At 43.9% G+C, this 20,623-nt stretch overlaps 5 protein-coding genes across 5 annotated transcripts; 2 read left to right on the forward strand and 3 right to left on the reverse strand.

Moving 5' to 3' along the window:
* Positions 1 to 1,606: 1,606 nt before the first annotated feature.
* On the forward strand, positions 1,607 to 4,729 carry AK88_01013 (uncharacterized protein; the record flags this gene model as incomplete). Its single annotated transcript, XM_012478651.1, has 1 exon — positions 1,607 to 4,729. One exon carries the CDS (start codon positions 1,607 to 1,609, stop codon positions 4,727 to 4,729), a length of 3,123 nt encoding a protein of 1,040 aa, XP_012334074.1.
* A 704-nt stretch (positions 4,730 to 5,433) lies between these two features.
* Positions 5,434 to 6,360, reverse strand: AK88_01014 (Grx4 family monothiol glutaredoxin; the record flags this gene model as incomplete). The annotated part of the gene is made up of 1 exon (XM_012478652.1): positions 5,434 to 6,360. One exon carries the CDS (start codon positions 6,358 to 6,360, stop codon positions 5,434 to 5,436), a length of 927 nt encoding a protein of 308 aa, XP_012334075.1.
* A 454-nt stretch (positions 6,361 to 6,814) lies between these two features.
* Positions 6,815 to 14,017, reverse strand: AK88_01015 (uncharacterized protein; the record flags this gene model as incomplete). The annotated part of the gene is made up of 1 exon (XM_012478653.1): positions 6,815 to 14,017. One exon carries the CDS (start codon positions 14,015 to 14,017, stop codon positions 6,815 to 6,817), a length of 7,203 nt encoding a protein of 2,400 aa, XP_012334076.1.
* Positions 14,018 to 14,986: 969 nt separating this feature from the next.
* On the reverse strand, positions 14,987 to 18,660 carry AK88_01016 (uncharacterized protein; the record flags this gene model as incomplete). The annotated part of the gene is made up of 2 exons (XM_012478654.1): positions 14,987 to 16,855; positions 16,960 to 18,660. 2 exons carry the CDS (start codon positions 18,658 to 18,660, stop codon positions 14,987 to 14,989), a joined length of 3,570 nt encoding a protein of 1,189 aa, XP_012334077.1.
* A 1,092-nt stretch (positions 18,661 to 19,752) lies between these two features.
* On the forward strand, positions 19,753 to 20,325 carry AK88_01017 (uncharacterized protein; the record flags this gene model as incomplete). The annotated part of the gene is made up of 2 exons (XM_012478655.1): positions 19,753 to 19,993; positions 20,117 to 20,325. 2 exons carry the CDS (start codon positions 19,753 to 19,755, stop codon positions 20,323 to 20,325), a joined length of 450 nt encoding a protein of 149 aa, XP_012334078.1.
* Positions 20,326 to 20,623: the final 298 nt, after the last annotated feature.

Here is a 20,623-nt window from a genome sequence, read left to right on the forward strand (position 1 = left end):
TATGCGTGCATGGGGATATAGCGCAATGGAAAAATGGAACACGTCAAATATGTAAATCATCTTAACCTTTGCGCCTGCCCCTCGATCTACTTATATCCGTATGTAAATTATTTTTCTTTCCATTTTTAAACAATGTTTAGAAGACTTTACAATTATATTTTTTTTTTTTTCATTTTTGTAAAATATAATCAAGATTTAATCTCCTAACTGAAAAATTTAAGCAAAGCAAAAATCAAAAAAGGGAGAAAAAAAAAAAAAAAAAAAAAAAAAACAATCCGTGTGCAGAAATCCGAAAATACCTTTCGCCACATATTTTCGAGATTTCCAATTTTTTTTTTTTTTTTTTTTCTGTTCTTTATTCTTGCAAGTGGTTTGTTCATCATGGTTTTAATGAATTACGCGACGTTTCGTGGTTTCAGGGTTTTTTTTTTTTTGCCTCTTTGCATGTACTGCTGTCTGGGCGCGTACTCGCATAGGCACTGCAGCTTCTTTGAGCAATCGCTCCTCTCGAGTGAACAGACCACCCAACTTTCGACCAAGCTTGTGTACCGTCCTTGCCAGGATGTCCCAAAACTGCCTTCCAAATCAATATGCTCATTTGGGGAGGAACACCGTCCCATGGCACAGCTAATCGGGACTACCTACACCTCTACACTAAATTTTCTCCCCCTAGGTGGGAAGCATCACTCTTTCATTTGTGTTCCCTCTCTCACCCTCCATCTCATTGGTAATGATTAACCGGAGGGCAGCTTCGGGCGTCTCAAAAGGGCGCCCTAGTTCTAAACCAGTCCACATAAAAAAAGCTTAAACGGGTGTTATAATACCAATGCGTACATTCAAATATATATATTTGTGGAAAGGGGAGGGGGGGAACCCCCCTTGGGCTGCTTAACATTTATTCAACGGAAAAAAAAAAAAAAAATGGCTCATATGGCCAAGCAGCGAAGAATATGGCCCGGTCAGCTACGCAACCATAAAATGCACTAATAAAAGTTTCCCCATTCTGTAAAGCGGTGGAGCGCGGCAAGGGGAAAAGAAGAGCCAAAAAGTGCAGGGTGGAAATTTTACATATTGGTGCACGCGTAAAAGGAAGGACGGAAAAAAAAAAAAAAAGCAAAAAATGGGGCAAAAAAAAATTACAAAATGCAACGCGAAGCAAAAGCGAAGGGGGAACGCAAAGTAGAAACAACGCGGAGGCGAGAAGCGAAAAGAAAGATGAACGAACGGCATATGCATGCGCAAAGCGGCGTCAACAGGGAGAAGTTCTTTGTGCGGTTCCTGCTTTGTTCCTCGCGTTTCCTTTTTTTTTTGTAAAGTCTGAATGTTCCTCCTGTGGCATCTCGCTCCAGGAGGTGAAAGGAGCGGTTGAGATGTGAGCAGCCAGCGCCGGGTAAAAGTAGCAACACGCGCCCGTTACGCAGTGACCAGCGACGTATAAGCAGTAAGCCTGTGGATGCGGTAGGCAACCCAGAAGCGGCAGCGAGACGGGCGAACCAATCCCGACGGAAGGACCCCCCCCTCGAAGTACACACAGCGTCAGGCACCGTGAAGCATATTATGATGAGAATACACGAACTCGTTTGCAGAAATAAAAAGAAAGGAGAAGATGCGGCCTGTGCCTGCGCTTGCGCATGTGCTCGTTATAGTGGCGCTCACCCAGCTAGTGTGCCAATGCTTTGTCAGCACCAAATATCAAGTACAGCTGGACCACAGCATACCTATCGAGTTCCTCCACAACGACCTTTCGCACAAGTACACCAATGTAACCATCGGCAATGACTCCTTTTTGTGCCTCTTCGGAAAATCAAACAAGTTTGGTGATGTTAGAGATGGGGGGGCAACTCCTTCCTATCAGGATGAGGCGGAAGGGGTAACCCTCTCTCGGTGTGATGATCTGGACGCATTAACAAAGGGAAGAGGGGAAGCACCTCAGGGGATGAACAGGTACGTGGAGGAAAAACTACATCGGAACAATTACCTCTTGAAGTATGCTGAGGGGCAAGGAATGTATTACGAGTTGCATAGACAAAATGACCCCCCTTCGTCAGGCACATGGGGATGGGGGGCACCCCAAATGGTTGGAAGTAACATACAAGGGGGAGAAACCACCCGCAAAGAAGGAGGAGCAGCAGCAGAAGAAGCAATAAAGAGAGACCACACAGGAAGGATGGGGTCTCCAAAGAAGCACAGCTTTAACAAAATCAGCACAGCTCAACAAAAGAAAAACAGACGCCTAGCCATACAGTGTAATTTCCAAAAAATGTACGACTACATTTTTTACAAACACAAATTCAATGTGTATCATAAAAACAGAACTTATGAAAACGTGAATGAACAAGTCATACTAAAAAATCATATGATAAAGGGGAAAATGCTAACCATAAAAAATGAATGCATTGATGCGTTTACACCGTCCAGTGAGAATGAACTGAAAATCTGCCTGAACAGATCCATATCATTTGTTTCGAAAAGGTATGATGATCAGAAAAAAAACCCAAGTAAAAATGAAAAACACACATGCATTTGTAGTTACCAGAATGACAAAGACCTACTCTTCGCTAACAACACCGTAGTTCAGTACTACAGCGATGGGACGTATTTCTTCGAAGTCCTTTTCATATGTGGGAACAATAATTTACGAGTTAATAGCTTCGAAAAATTGCATCGAAATTATTTCCCCTTGATTTTCCAAATATATGAACATGTTCAGACGAATTTGACCAAAATGTACAAAATTATTCTGAACAGATGGACAAACAACCAGCCTTATTTTTTTAAAACATGTTCCATGTACAAATACAATGAGAATTACTACAGAGCATTAAAGGATAAGCTAAATAAAATGTTGAATGCATTTTTTCCAAAGGTAACACACCTCTACCGAGTAACTCTAAGTGCCTACATGTTCTGTGATTACACAGACAAGGTAAACCCACCAAATCATTTATTGCTAAAAGGACTAATGAACAAGTGCTTCCAGTTCAATAAGCATGACGAATATATTTACGAAGTCTGCTTACCCAACAGTGTCATTCGATATGAGAAGGATCAATTTGATAGAATAAAATACCCCCTTACTTTGCTTGGAGCTTCTGATCGCTCCACAAATGAAGGAAAACCTTTTTTCGAAAAAATGTATGATGCGTTTCCTGTTCTCAAAATGAATTATAGGCTGCGTAAAGATGCAGAGAATTATCTGAAGACACAAAAGGGGGCAATTACTCAATCGGCTGTTATATCAATTACGGGGCAGGACGACATTGATCATACGTCTGTCTTGTCTGGGGGGTATTTCCCCCTGCAGGGTTATCCCCCTTCTGCGGACCATATCTCTGCCGCATCCATTTTGGCGTCCACCTCAGCGAATGCCCTTTCGTCGTCGTCGCCTTTTTCTGCCTCCCCGTCGGAGTACACTCAGAATGGTGGTCATATTGGAAGTAGCAGCGGTAGTAGTAGTAGTAGTAGTAGCGGCCGTAGCGGCGGTAGTGCTGATGGACGTGGCCACAATGCCCACCCGCTCCTAGCGACCTTCAAAGCCACAATTACATCCCTGAACGAGACAACCACCCCCCCTCCCTACTTCTCTTTTCCCACGGACCGAATTCCATACGTAAGCACATACATGATAGACAGGCCAGTGGAAATTTTAAAATACGGAAACGAAAACTTCTACAAATCTTTAGCGGTTGATTTGAAGGGAGAACGGTGCACAGACACTCTTGGTGATGTACACGATTACATAACGACCATCTACTTCGATTGCTCGTTGCATTACCAGAACGAGACGCAGACAAGCATAGTAAACATATTCCAGACCACGGAGTGCCACTACTACGTGCATGTGTCGTCTCCCATTCTTTGCGCCCACCCGACCCTGCACACGTCCTTGAAATCGCAGAACGAAGTCATACGGTGTTTTAGAAATGTGTTCGCAGCGAGCGCCCAGAGGGTGGGTCGCTCGAAAGGAAGAAGCGGACGAAGTAGTGCCTCCGCCAGCCTCGGCGAGGGAGAATCCGCGCTAGACGATCCCTACCTCAGTGAAGCAGACAAGCTATACCTGCACCAGTTTCAGGAAAAAAAAAAAAAAATGCTGCAGAAAAAAAACATGCACACACTCGAATCCGTGCCCAAGAACACTAAAATGGAGTTCGGCGTAAAATATGACTTTGGGTTAGGAAATTATATACGCAAAAGAGTGTACAAAGGAACCCCCATTTTTCATATTGGCAACATTGTGAGGCATCGATACTGGAATTACGAAGCAGTGGTGGTCAGCTGGGATTACATGTGCTACGCGCCAGAAGAGTGGAAATATCATTTCTTTTTAGAGTACCCAACCGAAGTTCAAAACTCTGTGCATTACCTCCTTCTGGTTAATAAAGACGGGAAAAAAGGAGGCACAATTTTGCATGACCGTTCAGCTTACACGGACCATCCTAACAAACGTACAGAAACATCACACGCAAGACAGGCTAAACATGCAACTGCTGACCTGGCGTGGGAAAACGTACGGCTCAACGTGAACGAAGAACAGCCATTGCATGATGACCACTTCAACTTTGCTTACGTTCCCGAGTCCAGTTTGATGTATGGAGAGAACATGATTTACAGCGAATATTTGTCGCAATTTTTCGAACAGTACAATTCCTTTTTTCATTTTTACATTCCCAAAAAGGATCATATAATTTGGAAGCTTTTCCCGTACGACTTCTTCAACCTTATATATTGACCTCTTTGCCCATCATTCTATGAAGCTTTCACTCGTTTTGCAGCATTTTTCTGTAGGATCCACTATTCAATATAGTGTTAAAAGAGTGACCATTTTTTTTTATCTTTTCTTTAGCGTTTTGCCTGAACTGTTCATGTTGTTTGCAGCTGCTAGCTAAAAAACAAAAAAAATCCTTTTTTTTTTTGCCTGTTTGTTCAGGCAAAATGTGCGCTGTATGGTACCCAAATTTGTACACTAACGCACACACATACAAATAGATCTTGCGTGTGGACTGCCCATTTAAGTGCCCTCCCCCCTTCACGTAGTGTATGTGTCTATAAATGTTACCTCCTCTTTGTACATTTTTTCATTTCATGCTACATATCACTCGATGGGTTAGCCCATCGGGGAGGCTTTTTCCTATCTCAGATGAGAGTCTCCCCTTCCAATTTGTGCCTTTCATTCTTTACTTAACTTTTCTTTTGCGCGCACACCAAAGTGCGTCTTATTTTTTCACGTTCAACTGCAAACCTGTTTGAAACACCTTTGTTTTAGATAACGCCCATAGGGGAAGGGGATTGAGGGAGATTTTTCCCCTGGGATATACAATGTATGTGACAACAGGCACACACATGGCGACGCAAACCTGTGTGTTTGTGCCAAGTGTAGCCCCTCGTTGTTCACTTCCTCCCATGGGGCATTGACCTAGCATACACCACACACTGCTACACATCCTCCAAGACGCCTTTTAGCTTCTTCCCATCATGTAACTCCTGCAATTTGTCTATGCCCCCGACGAATTTCCCATTTACGTACAACTGCGGGAAGGTGGGCCACTCAGAGTAAATTTTTAAAGATCTCCTCAACTTTTCATCATCCAAAATATTAACAGTCCTAATTTCTTTCACTTTGTTTAGCTTCAAAATGTGTATTGCTTGTTTGCTATATTTACAAAATGGGTTTAAAGCTGTACCCTTCATGAATAAAACTATTTTGTGTTTTTTAATTATACTTTCGATGAAGTTAATTACGTCTTCTGTTAACTCTTCTTGCGTGTCGCTTTCACTGGAGGTGTCGCTGCAGGGTTCACCTTCGTCACTCCTCATTTGGACGTATTCTTCATCACTGTATTGATCTGTCCTCTTCATTTCGACATGAATCCCCTGCTGGATATCTTCCCTAGATTGAAATTTGCTTCCCTTACCATTTTCACAGTGTGTTTTGTGCGCAAAAATTCGTCCTCCTATTTCCTCACCGTTGCAATTGACCCTTTCACACTCGGCCAGTTGGAGCCTCCAATGGCAGTTGTACCTCCACAGGGGTTCCCATTTCCTTCGAGTAATTCGTTCGCCACATATTTTGTTTACTCCCTTTATTACATTTGCCCTTAACTCACTTTTTGTTTTCCCTTCATTCGAAACTATGGCCGTATTTTTATGAGGAGACAATATTTTAATCCCCCACGGTTCTCTTTTCCTATTTATGTTTGTACATTCCAAATGGACCACTTTGCTTTTTTTTCGTAACTGCGCATGGACACTACCATTATCGTTTTGCAGACCCTGCATCGACTTTTCATTCGAGAAGGCTTCGTACAGTGGGAAGCCGCCGAGCAGGCAAACCAAATGCGCCACCTTACTGTTCTTCTTCATGTTGTTTCCCTTAACATTTGAGGGAACTGCATTGATCGTGGGGGGAGGGAGGTGTTCGAAGCGGTAGTCACAAACATTTGCTCAGGTGTGCAACATAAGCGTTATATAGGTAAACCGTATGCATGCTAGCCGCGCACATGGTTGCTACGTGCACAGTTGCTAACATACGCGTGCGTGGATTTTTTTTTTTTTTAATTATTTTCCCCACGCTGTGGCATGCATGTAAAACGCAAAATTCATTTGTACAGGGTCACCCGCACGTTAAGGAAAAAATGCCTTGCGGAATTCACAAAACCTATGGTTTGTGGCACGAGAAGGGGGACGTCAAAAAAAAAAAATAATAATAAAATAACAAAGTAACGGAACCGGTAAGGGCAACGGCAACGGTAACGTAACTGGGGGTGGAAGGAAGATGTTTCTCTTCCGAATGGCAGACGCCAGCACGCCTTTCCTCTCACCCGCTGTCGTTGTTCCCCCCCTTGAGCAACAGTTCGAAGGTGCTGCTGTGGAGGACGGTCTGCGTGGCAACGAATGAGTAGTTTGCCATCAGGTTGTATTTCTGCAAAATGGTCATGACCCTCTGGTGAGCAACATTTAAGTCGATTTTGTGCCTCACCAGAAATTTCACGAACGGTTCGTCATTTATGTGCACCTCCTTTAAGTTTTTAATTGGCAGCTCTGATGATATTTTAAACGTGAGCGTCACGCTTTCGTTGGTTCCCACCATAATGTCTTTAACCTCCTGTGCGAACTTTTTTTTTTTAAAAGGGGATGGCATGTATCTCCACATTTTGTACTTTATCTTAATCGTTTTTTCTGTTGCAGGGGTGGGATGCCACTTCCCTCTCTTGCCGTCATCACCTCCCGTGGTGATAATTTGGTTCCCTCCGCTGGGAGTAGGCAAATCGCCACCTGTATGGGTCTGCCCACCATCCAGGTTAGCCATAACCCCTCTGTTAGTGTTTTCTCCCTCCATGAGATAACCATCATACACCGCTTCTTCCACGGGAACAACCAGTTCAATCCATTTATTGTGCAAAATGGAAGTCTCTTTTTTTTCACCCACCGAAGTAACCTGGTGGTCATGGATCCCATCAGCTACAAACTCCATTTCAACGAATGGCATTGATACACCTTCTCTGGTTGGAAGCATCCAAAAGGTTATATGCTCTCGATAAGACAAAACTGAGTTAAACAAGAGAGAAGACAACTCACATATATTCTTTTTATCAACCAATGTCTCAATCATGATGCGAAAAAACGAAATAACGCTGGAGTGATTCATTTTGAGGAGCCATATTCTAGCATAGTTGTAAATTATATTCAAGGCTGAATTAATTTTGGAGTTTTCTTTCAGTACGTTTTGTTCCTCCAGGATAAATTTCCTCGTTTGATTTTTCACCTCACCGTGGTTACCTACTTGCCCTTCCCGTGTGGGCACCTTTGCCCTACTACGATAAAACCAGCAATCCTCCTCATCCACAGTCTCCCCCACATTTTCAAAATATATGCACACTGAATTGGTCCAGTAATGCATATCCCCTTTGTATATGTTTTCTGCTGAGGAGGAAGAATTTTTCGCATTCTTCATGTCTCCCATTAGCATTTTTTCTTCATTAAAAAAAAACATATTTTCAAAATCGTTTTGTGGTTCCTTTAGATTGGTCGTTTCTTTGTATGGGTTCATCTTCATAAGTATGTCATACCAGTTATGGTTCCCAACATTATCATTCTTTCCTTCCTCCGTTAAAGGATTCCATCCTGTCCCTTCTTTATATGGGGGGTCCTCATTTTTGGACTCCAAAATCCGCAGGGCATAAGCTCTCTGGATAAAATTCTCCCCCAACCATATTTTCTGAGTTTTTTTTTTTAAAAAAATATCATCGTTCATGTGAGAATATGCGTTGATCATATTTTTTAATTTGTCTGTGTTTGTTGGGTTCATGTGAAAGGGGGTGCTCAGATAATTCGTTGTGTGTGTCCATTTTTTTGCTACAAAATTGTCTCCTCCGATTTCCCATTTCACGTTTTGTATTTCATCCGATTTGGATTGACTAATTGTGTGGTTGTCCCACCACAAATGATCTGTCGTGCTGTGCTGCCCATCCCCCTCTGGCCTCTTTACCTTTTTATGCTCACCTCGATTTCCATAAGCGCTGTTTCCGTCATCCCTCTCAAACAAATCCTCCTGATTCACCTCCTTGGGGTCACCCAAAAGGGCCGCATAACTCCTCTTGTACCTTTTTCCCTCACCAAGGGACGCCATGTCGATGTACAAATCTTTGGTGCTGTAGAGGAACCACACGAAGTGCACAACTATTTCGTCCTCCTGGCGGGGACCTTGTGTGTGACCCTCGGGGGGGATCGGCGAAGCGCACCTTTTCCTAACCGCAGTTACGTGCTGAAAAACGTCGCCTATCTCGGACCACATCAAGGTAATATCGGAATGGTGAAGTCTCAGTTGATCCAACAAGACAAACCAACATTTTAGTGTCTTCAAAAATTCCACAAAAGGGTAGAGGGTGGTGTACAGAAAAAATGGAGGGAAGAAAAAAACCTGTGACAGGACAATTTGGTTTTTCATTTTAAACAAATATTTTATATTTAATATAAACACGTCGTACTCTTCGAAAATTTTGAGATCGTTCTCGTTCGCGCTATCTCCAAATGAGACATGTTCTGTTCCGTCCAGTGAGTGACTGCTGCTCTCTTGTGGTGAATGTACATGACCACTTTGCACATCTCCACCCGGAGTGTAGATGGTAGACTGGTGAACTTTCTTTAAATTTAAAATGTCGCAAAAATGGGAAAAGAGATAAACGAATAGGTCTTCCTCATCTAGGTGGTCAATGAGTATGCCGCTTTGCTGTGTGTTGAGCGGTTCTCCGCTTTGGGCCAGACTTGCGTCCGCTATCGTTGTGTCGTGTTGGTTGGAGTAATCCCATGATCTCTTCTTGGGTGAGACTCCATATTGACCTCCCCACTGGTTACCCTTCTCATTTACCAAATGAGGAAACGACACGCTCATCCTGGAAATATTTTTTGCAGACCCTTGTCGTGGCTGTATAACCCCCGCTCTCTCCTCATTCACATCCTTTTCTTCATCACCCCATCGAGGAGAAAGTCCCCCCTGGCGCTTCCCCCTTTTGAAGAAATTTTTAATGGACACTTCCCTCCTCTGATATCGTGTACCCAAGGAGGTACCCCTGTAATGCGGGATGATCACAACTTTGGAGAAATGCTCAGGGTGCAAAATCAAATAAAAGGACAGCACCCCCTTGTCGTTACTAAAACATTTTAATGTTAACATAACAGTCATGAGGTTCACATACTCAAATTCAACATCGTGCAAGAGGTCTACTGGATGCAAAAAAGGGATCTTCCTCAAATGCTCACTTGTCCTGTTAATTAGAGTATAAAAGTTATAATGAAATTCAAAGGTTAAGAAAATAAATCTGAGCAAGCTGAAAATACTTTTTTTTTTTTTCAAGTACAAGAAGAGCTTTTTTTTTTCTCGAGAAAATAATTTATTAATACATTCAAAGGGGGAGTTAAAGGCGATGTTGAAGAAAAGTAATTTTTCCAATGCGTCTTCTTCATCGCTCATTTGTTTTATCCCGTCTTTGGACGTTATGTTGTCTGGGTCTCCTTCCCCTAGTCCTTTTGAAAAATGCTCTCTGCTATTATATGCACCTATGAGAAACGATCCCCCAGGTGGATTGTCGAGCTGTCCTGATGTTATATCGCCACCACTAAGAACGTCTAACACGACAGAACAAGCAATCTGTTTGTTAACACCACAGTTATAATCAACAATGATATTAGCCAAATGGCAGCTGCGGATGGAAATATCAGGGGACATGATTTGTTCAAGATAGTACAATTCCTGGAAGAAATTCCACACGGAAAATATTTTGCTCATGACTGAAAAGAGGTGAAGAATGTTCGTTGAAGAACAGTCGTCCTTGAGTAGTAGGTACATTGTTTTCATTTGCACCCAGTCGTCAGAGGTCGCGTCCGCCCCTTGCTCTCCAAGCCGCTCTACCTTCACATTTATCGCTACGTTGGAGCACAAAAAAGAAACCTCCTCTCTGCTTCTGTTCAAATCCAAGTCCCTTATCTTAAGGAGTTTTTTCTGCCGAACGGGGACTTCAAAAAAAAAGGACCCATAGGTGTTCACCTTGATCCGAATGGGGTACTCGCTTTCTTCATTGTTGTTCACAAATTCCTTGTTCAAGTAGTGCTCCTCGTCCAGCTCGCATTCCAAGTGGAGCAAGTAGTTGCTGATGTAGTCCACTGGGTATTTCTCCTTGGCGAGATCTTCTGCGTTCGCTTCGCTCAGGTTCGCAACGTCTGCAGCGACGTCACCGCTTGCGCTGCGAGCAAACCGCCTGGACTGGTTCTTACTTACGAAGTATTGAAGGTCGAGGAAACCCTTTTTCTCCTCTTCCCTCAGTTGGGCGTACATCTGGTCGGAGGCGAGTTTAAGCGTGAGCTCACTGTCCTGACGTGTGTCCCCTGTACCCAATCTCGATGCGCCACCCTTGTACGGGGCTACGCAAAATCGACTACAAAAAACGGGACATCGCGCGTTCATCTGTAGCAGTTTCTCCAACGTGGAAAATAAATTTGAAAATCGGTTGACCAGATCTCGTAGACCGTTCAGATAATCTTCTAGGTTATGTACAATGGGGTAGCTCCTATGTATTAGTGGAATGGTAAAGAAGTGTCTCTTCTTGTTCTTCCCTTGTTCGCCTAGTACAGCGTCTGTCCCAGAAGCTACTGTGTTACTTCCACATATAACAATATACGTTTTGTGTATGCAATCCTTTTCGATCAGCAGGATTAGCAACAGGGGTGTGTGGTTATATGTGTAGATGGTGAAGTATAGTACTGAGAAGAAATTCTGCCGGAAGGGGTCTTTGTGTGGGGCTGCCCTCGTCCCCTCGTGGGCGGTCTCCTCATATCCACTACCCCATGATTGCCGCCGGGGGGCGGTGCTGCTAAAACGGGACTCTCCAAGATTAATCCATTCCAAACTGCCAAAGCGATTTAACTCGTTGGGTGTGCTTCCTCCTATGTGAACACTCCCCTTCGAGTGAGACCAATCGCGTGACTTGTGAACTCTCCCCCCCCCAGGGATCAATTTCCGGAGAGCCTGCTCAAATGCTCCCCTCCCATGGGTTGACCCGTATGCCCCCTCCACCTCCTCACCACACGGAAGATAAAAATAAAAATCGATAAAGGAAAAAAAACTCTGAAGGAATTTTGTCAACACAATGTTTGATGAGTAGTTGTATTTTTTTAAAAGGTCATGAAGTTTCAATTTGTGTACAAAAAAATTAGGACAAAATTGCTCCTCGTCTAGGTCGTAGTTGAAGACCTTTCCTGCCTTCACTTGGAGAAATCTTTCTTGCAACTCGTGGTACATGTACACATATAAGGAGAATCTCTTCAGTAGGTACACCACGTATATGACCAGCTTAAGGTCGTAGTGGAGACTGATCATGTCTACAAACGTTTTGCTTTTCCAATGACACATGAAGGTGAACTTTTCACTTTGCTTACTTAAGAAGAGGTCGATTTTCTGTTCGTAGAATGTGTACCTTAGAAGGCAAAAGTCTCCATTTTTCTTCCTCATGAGGACTGTTTTGATGCGGTTTTGTAGGGTCGTCATGCGTACTTGTGCGTCTTCCCCTACACCGTTTTCGCTTCGCTGCGCATTGTTTTCACATCGCTGCGCGTAGTTTTCGCCCCCCTGTGGGGTGAGGCGCCCCGTTAGGCTGTCCACCCCCTCGTCCTCACAACGCAGCTCCCCACGTATGTAACCCAAATGGAAGAAATAATCTTGTATCAACTCATGCACACCAATTGCTTTGTTTTGGAAGGAGGTCTCGCTGCTCCAGGTGTGATCCATGCTACCTAAGCCGTGGAGTACTTCCCCCCCGACTGAACTAAATGCCTTCAAAATGGAAAACAAAAAACGCGTGACGCAATTGGCCACTCGAGTGAACCAACTCTCTAAGTGAATATCAGCTGGGTCAAACTTAAACAGCTTCTTCATCCTGCTCTGTAATATATCACAGTAGAGCAACTCATAAAAGGTCAAAATTTCATCCGTGCGGAAATTTTCCTTTTTCCTTTTTTTAAAAAAACTAAATGGCCACAAAAATACATTTATGTTCCCAGTTTCATTATTTAAGACAAATTTAAGAATCATTTTTTTTTTGGTATATTGGTCAAGTAGGGGGATTTTTTCAAACCACTCGTACATTCCCTTACTCAGTTCGCACTCATACAAATGAATGTCTAGGTGTAGAGATGCATCTTTATCACTCAGACTGTAGTTGTAACAGGAGGGAGTCATCTCTACTGTCCTATTTGAAAAATATTTATAAATAAAAACTTTCTTCGCTGCGTAGTTAAATGTATTATACTGATTTATACAGCCTTTAAAAAATTCCATTATTTGTACACTACAATAGAAGTGACTGATTTTGTATATTTCGTAGAGCACATCTGCCAGCGGTAGTGTTTCCTCTGCTTGTGTCCTTTTTTCTCTTTCTCTGTGGTAGTGCTGCTCGATGGGGTTCATACGGCCATGCCGCATTTCGTCCACGCGTGCTTGTTTGTCGTTGTGATGGGTTCTTCCTTCTATGCTTAGCAAAAACTCGTCGTTGTGGGAACTCTCCCTGTCACTATGTTCGGAGGGGGTATCCCCCTCACGCATCTGCTCTGAGGAGGCGACTCCTCTCATCTGCTGCGCTCCAGCCAGTTCGCTCATTTTCTGCACAACGCCATAGGTGACCAAACTGATGAGGTTCAAATTATGGGACGCGTGCAAATTCATGTGGCGTAGAAAGGAAATGTCTGCCTTAACAATACTCCATGTAACAAAGTCCGTGATAAGAGAAACCTTTACTTCGTTAACCACATCTAACTCTATGAACCCGTCTGCAAATATAAAATTTACTTTATCCTTAGGTATCCTGGAAGAATAATAATTAATTAAAAATTCATCCACGATTCTTTTTTTCAATATGTTTATTTGATTCACATCTAAATTTGGAATGAAAGAATCTGTTGGGTTGGTTAAGATCTCCTTGAAGAGAAGAGGGAACCTCGTGTACTTGCCTGTGGACAATAAATCCATAGCACAAAGGATATTACTTTCGTTAATTTGGAGGTCCATTATTCTTACTTTGCACAAATATAATTCATACTGGTACTTGGTTTTCAGTTCTCTGTTATTTTCTTTATATTCTAAAATCAGTTTAATTATATCATTAATGTCTTTATAGTTTCTTCTGAATGTATTTAGCTCCAGGAGCTTTAGGAAGCACTCCCTCATGTGCCTGCAGTACTGAATGAGGGCACTTCTAAGATAATCACAATTGCCTCCATTGTCGTTATCCACTCGATCACAAAAGAGACTCCAGTCATTTATGGACCTCCGCACCACTTTTTTCAAAAGCATGCCGTAGCTGATTCCTTTGTAGTCTTCATAACCCTCGCTGTCATCACACACGTCGTAGTTATCGTTCACATCAGCGGGGTTCATATCAGCGCCATGGTGAAGACCATCCGCGGTGGGGTAATCCCTGTGGACGGACTCGTCTGGCCTGTCTGGCCCGTCCCTACCACCCAGTGCCATCATCATTTGAGAGCACAAATCAGCGCGTTATTTATAGTGGTTTGTACAGACGGTACACATAAGCGGGAGGGGCGACTTTCGTACGGTTCTGCACATGGTCTGGGGCGTGGGTTTACATTATAAGTTGATTCCCCTGGCACCCACTCGATGGAGACCCTATTTAAACTTCGCACCAGTGAGCGGTCAGCGCGATGGCTCCCGTTACGGCCAGGCTGCACCTTGGCTGCGGCCACACACTTGTGAGATGCTTCTCACCCCCAAATTGGTTGCGCGCAAAAGGGAGGCGCAACGTATGAATTAATAACACCACAACATAAAAAAAAAAAAATTATTTTGCCAATTCTTTTTGCGAGTCTCCAAACAAATTTTGAGGTAACAAAAAAAAAAAAAGGGGGGGGCGGGGACCCCAACACAACAAATTAAAAACTACAAGGACGTTCGCTGGAAGAACCATACGTGTAGGGGCAGGCTCTCATGTTGATGGGAAATGTATATGCGTTGATACATTTCTGTGCACGTACACGTGCTAGTGAGCCAATTTGAGAAGGCACCTAAAAGGATGGCCCTCTTTTTTCCCATTTGGAGGAAAAAAAAAAAAAAAAAATTGCCTAACGTTTCCCTTGGAGTAGCTCGCGGGGGAGAGAACAAAAAAAATAACCTACTCGTCCCCCCCTCGCCCAAGGTTGGGCATGCAACAAAAAATGGTTAATGGGGAATGTTATGCCTCTTCGTTTTTTTTTTTTCCCCCTTTTTGCAAATGTGCGAAGGACACCTAAAAGGGAGTGCCCAAATATATCGTGTGCGGAGCGGTCATTAAAATGGGGTGAGAGTCAGTAATGAATAACTACACAATATGCGGTGCTTCCGATTAGCCTTCATGTGTCCACTTGGATAATCCCATCGTGTGAAAAGTGCTGCGGAAAAGAGGCATCAGGTGTGGACGTCCTCCAGCACCTGCCCACATGCTCCCCTTCAAAGCAGCGCGTTTAACTTCTTCTTCATATTTTTAATAATCGTATCGTCTTCATTATATATTCCAGTTTCAATGAGTCGCTTTATTTCTCTTTTTAAATTTTCAATCATGTGCGCATTTTCGTTTGGCTTGTCCCTTTTTCTAAATCCGTCCATTTGTGGGGTTGGGGCGGAATCCTTTGTGGGGGCCCGTCCACGCTTCTCACTTAGGAGCTTGGGGTGAGGGGGTGCCTCCCTGAAGTGAGCACCTACCCCTTTGGAGATGTTGCTCGTCACCCCCTTGCCCTTCAGAAGGTTCCTCTGGGGGGGTGGCTTCTTCCCCTTGGGATGGTTAGCCAAACTGGCGTGCCTTCCCAGTATGGGTGCCTTCCCTGGTGGGTTCCTACTGAGTGTTCGCGATGGGTCGGTGCGGATGGCCAGAGGCTCATCCGGCAATTCTACTGCGTATACGTCCATGTACTGGTTGGAGAACTGACCCACTACGCGGTCTTCTATCCGATCTGCTGACTGGCCTGCCAAGCCATCTGACGAGTCTCCCAGCCATTGCCCGGGGGAGGTACGGTCCAACTCCTTCGCCTCGGCCCGCAAAATCAGCTTGACCTCCTGGACGTCCCTCAAAATGGAGCGGACTTTTTCCTCCAGCAAGTCGTCATTCGTCAAGTCGTAAATCTGTTCAATCTGTGGCACGAAATTATCCACCAGTTGGATAATTCGTGTTCTATTTTTCCGCACTGTTCTTATGTAGCTGTTATTGTGTGTGACTTCCCCCTGTTGTGCCTCCTCCCCCTCGTGTGTGTATCCTCCCCAACCGCGTGACTGAACCGTTTGTCGGTGAAATGATTTAAGCCGTTTCAATTCGTCCTTCAACTCCTCAAAGTAAGTGTTGCTGATAATGGCATTATCCTTACTGTTGTACTTGCCCAAAATGGATTTCATCTCATCATTTTCTTTGCTTAATTTCTTTACCTTTGTTAAAACAGTTTTGTAACTAGCAAGCAGTTGATCATTTTCTTTTACGAGACTTTCCCCTAAATGGGTCTTTCTTAATTTTTGCTTAAAATAGTTCAACGATTTTTCATAAGCATGTTTAATTTTTTTTAATTTTTTTTCCAAGACATATATGTCGTCATTTAATTGTTTGTCTTTTAATTTGACAAGGTTTTCATTTTTTTTTACATTTATTTGTTCTTCTTTAACTTTAATTACAATTTCTTTTAATTCGTTTTTTTTTTTTTCAATTTCATTTTTCCTTTCCCTTTCCATGGCTTCATATTTCTTTATCAGTTTTTTCATCATATTTTGTTCTCTCCTTTTAAGCATCTCCGTCATTTTCTTTTCCTCCTCTTCTTTCCACAACTTAAATTCATAAATGTTGTTCGGGATGCTATTATCATTCTTTGAGGAACGCTTAACCAGATGATCTCCACTCTCGTCTGCTGTGAGTATTATTTTTTCCTCTTGCGGGGATCCAATCTTTGCTCCAACTTCGTTCACGATCCCTCCCCCCTGTTTTGCGCTCAAAAACACCTGCACACCCAACTCTGACGTTAAATACTTTTCTTTAAAAACGTGTAAATAAAGAGGTACACAAAAATCAAATTGGTAGTAATCCCTCTGGGGAGGTACTCCTCCCTCCTTCATCAGTGTGGTCTTTAATTCCTTGGAGACACTTTTAAGAGCAAGTTCCCCTACTCCGATGTTAATTCCGCGGCTAACATTTTCGTTAGGGTTACTTTGTAGACCCTCTCCCTCTGTATGCTCCTCGCGCAGAGCCAGATGGAAGTGCACCACTGCTCCTTCGAGTTTGTCGCAGGGGTCTCCACCCTTCAGCTGGAAATCGTGACTCACATGGCAATTCTTCAGTTCAATCTGAGGGGGGTAAGGTGGTATGTGATGATTACGTGTGAGCAGGGCAGTGGACTACGAAGCCACTTCGCAGTAGCTGCTCTCTCGCGCAGACGCGCCACACCTACCTGCCGGCTCTCCTCGAAGGGGTAGAACGGAGATACGAAGCATCCCTCACAGAGACCCGACTCGATCTTCACAAAAAAGTCGCTCTGTCGAGTCTTCCTCTTTTCTGCGTAAATGTTACTCAGCTCCAGGATGTGGCAGCGGTCCACGGAGAGGAACAAGTTCCACTTGAGGAAGTGATCCTTGGGGGAGCCCAACTCTTTTTTGTGCGTATGAACTCGAGGATCCCAACTGGGGGAGTTGCTGCTGCTCCGGTGGGGGTACACATTCTTGTAAAACGGGTGAGCCGATATGCTACTCCCGCTTGTGTGGCCACCTCCACTGCTGTCTCTGCTTCCAAAACCATCGCCGCTCCCTCTCCACCGCAAAGAACTGATAAACCTGTCCCCATCTTCTCCCCCACGAGGACGCAAACAAACAGATATGATGGTGGCTTGAAAATTTAACGAAGGGACAGACCCACCAAGTGTTCTCAATTGGCATGTCATCCGTTCCATATCCCTGTAACGAATCCACAAGTCACCACATTTGTTATGATGGGAAAAAAAAGCTCCTTTCTTTTCGACCTCCAATTGCATTTTGTTAAAAATAATGTGTATGTCATTGAGGCGGAAGTAATCATATAGCTCTTCCACTCGATCGAGTAGGATCAATGAAAAGTGGCACCCCATTGGAGATTTGCCATCAGTATGGGGGTGGTTGTCATTTATTCCATCGATGTGTCCCCCGCCCGCTGAAACGAAAACAGATTCATTTCCCTTTGCCCCACTGGTGGTACCATCTTGGGTGTCCTTGGGTGAAAGACTTTGGAGCATGTCCCCCACAGTAACCTCTACACAATTGTGATGAAAGAAATTCTGTTCATATGAATCAAAGTTGATGTGCAGGTAGAATAAATTGGTCATGTGACAGAGGTTCACAAGGTGCCAATACTTCTGTGCGCGTTTATCCAGGGTGCGACAGGGGTACTGGTTATCGTAATGGTCGTAATACAAGTCGTCTTGCTCATAATGGCAGCCCCGTTTGTCTCTCCTCTCCAAGTCCCTCCTGCCCACCATGCACTCCTCAAACTTAACCGAAATGGAAAATATAAAATCATTGCTCACGTAAAAGTTACTAATATTTTCATACTTCCTCTGCTGGATAAACTCGAAGTCGTCACTTAGCAGATCTTTAAATAAACACTTGAAGTAAATTTGCCCGTTTTCAAATTTAATGTCGTCCTCTACTAGGTCTACGCTGTTGAGTAAGTGTATTTTGTTCCGCCCAGCGCTGGTGCGTGCGTTTGGTTCTGCCTTGTGATCGTCGTGTGTTGGGTGGTGCTTCCCGTCTGCGTCTGTCTCGTGCCTGTTTACCCCGTCCGTATCCCCCCTTGCCTGGCCACCCCCATCACTCTGCTCACCTGTCTCATACTTCACTTTGCTAATCTGTATGTACAGTTCCATGTGCTGGGAGAGAAATGTTGCAACTTCAGTTATTGTTCCATTGAGCACACATTCGTATTCATTTTTTTTTTTCTTGTTTAATATTTGGTGAAACTTTTGAATAAAGTACTGCTTGGACTTGTTGACTGCCTCGATGTCATTGGCCTCCGCCAAATTGATAATGAAGTTGTCGCAGCGGCTGTTTTCATTTTGTTCAATACTCTTAAAAATTACAAACTTGAGGGTTACGTGGACGAACACGATTTCTTCTGTATCCATTGAACTGCGCGCATTTAGGGGAGGGATACCCCAAGTTTTGTCTTTGTCCGTTCAGGGGGGGGGAGAGGGGGAACACTCGGGGAATACTCACTCGGAAGGTGCTCACTTTGGGCTACCGTTGGGCCCCTCCTCCCTGAAAGCGCAACCAACGAGGCAGGCTCTCACACCCAGGCACGGAGAAGCGGAACAGAAGCGGAGAGCACGATGAACGCGCACAAGGGGGTCCTACGTCAAGGTGTGCTCATTCACAAACGTCATGGCGAATGTGTGGGCGTGACGTTTTGCAGCCCAAGGCATTTTTGTGAAGCCGCCGAGGGGGCGAAGTGGTCGCCAGTGTCTTGAAGTGGTGTATTGGTGAAGCGGCGACGCGGAACAGAAGCGAGGGAAAGTGTGCAAAGTAAAGGACAATAAGCAGTAAAAAGAAAGGTAAAAAAAAAAAAACGTGAAGAAGGCACCAAAGAGGGGAAAAAACAATTACAAGCTGCGCCAAAGGGGAAACGAAAAATGCCCTGAGCGCACCTCTTTTATTCCTCGACGTTGGTGTCATATACACCTACTTTATTCCTCAGCACACCAAAAAAAAAAAAAAAAAAAAAAAAAAAAAAATTCCCCCTTTGTTTTCCCGCCTTCTCTCAAATGCTGCGTTACGTTTTCAAATTGGAAAATGAAAAGAGGCCTCACAAAAACATCATGCGTCTCTTCACTCCTTAAGTTTTTTTTTTACATCCAAAGGGAAAGACCCAATAACTCTGCGAGAAAAAAATAACACATATAATCAAAGAGGCACTTAGCGCTAAATTGAACGGAGAAGGAGGAGAACCATCGGGCTCGCCGAACAGTGAGCGAAAGTGGCAAAAAAGAATAAAGGGATTTATCCTCTTCGTGTTTGCGGTACATAAAGAGGGGGGGCAAGCTTCCTTCTGTTTCGCTTCGGCGCACCCGTTCACCACTGACACATCGCTGCTTACACATCGCTACGGACACGTCGCGACCTCACACTTTGCCGCTTCACCAACCAGCAGACTTGCAGGGAAAAACACAGGAACGCAGGCCCAACCCCCATTCCTTGACGCGCCGCCCATCTCCGCCATGATGATGAGCGACATAGATAACCTGGACCAGACCAACCATGATGACGGCCCTTACGATGAGAAAAACTTCGAGGTGTATGATAAGTATGACCAAGACAATGATAATAAAGTGTTGAATCAGCACAAAATGGGGAAGCTCATTTCTGAGAAGTACCTGCCCGACTTTATAAACGAAGACGTTTTTTTCATTGGGGAGATTGTGAGCAGGCAGGATAACTTGATTAGTCTTAAGTCGGTGAATGGTAAGACGACTACAGGGGGGAAGCAGGTGTGCCGCTACGATCCATGCCGCTACCGCCGCTATGATCGCTACGCACCCATTTGGACGGAGGCACACCCCTGTTTCGACCCTTTTTACCACACAGGCAACTACGTCGAATGCGTCATCAAAGACAAACTCATCAACGCATACACCAAGTACGTAGGAATTAAAGGCACCGTGTCGGAAGACCTAAAAATAGTGGAGACGCGGGGCGTCATTCAGTTGGACGAAGTAAATTTTGAAGTGGTCAATGAGTATGTAAATATTTGCATGGAGAATTCCAACTCGGAAGTTTTTTTATCTTCTTATTGAGGGACAGGTGGGGGGAAGTTATGACGTGGAATTTTTCTCCGCTTGGTTTGTCTTCCCTGGGTAGGGATCGCAATACCATTGTGCCAGATTTTTCCTCGTGATGTTGTTTTATACGCCCATTCTGTTTATCCACTGCGTGGACCCCCTTCCCATTTTTTTCTTCTTTTTTTAAATTAAATAATTTCGCATCCGTTGCGTTACCAAGCATAAACAGCGTTATCAAATTAATTTGGTCAACTGACCATTCCCGCATGCCACTTTTTCGAGCTATCTCTTTTTTTTTTTTTTTTTTTTTTTT

This window comes from Plasmodium fragile (genome assembly GCF_000956335.1).
Source record: "Plasmodium fragile strain nilgiri unplaced genomic scaffold supercont1.8, whole genome shotgun sequence".
Taxonomy (NCBI): Eukaryota; Apicomplexa; class Aconoidasida; order Haemosporida; family Plasmodiidae; genus Plasmodium; species Plasmodium fragile.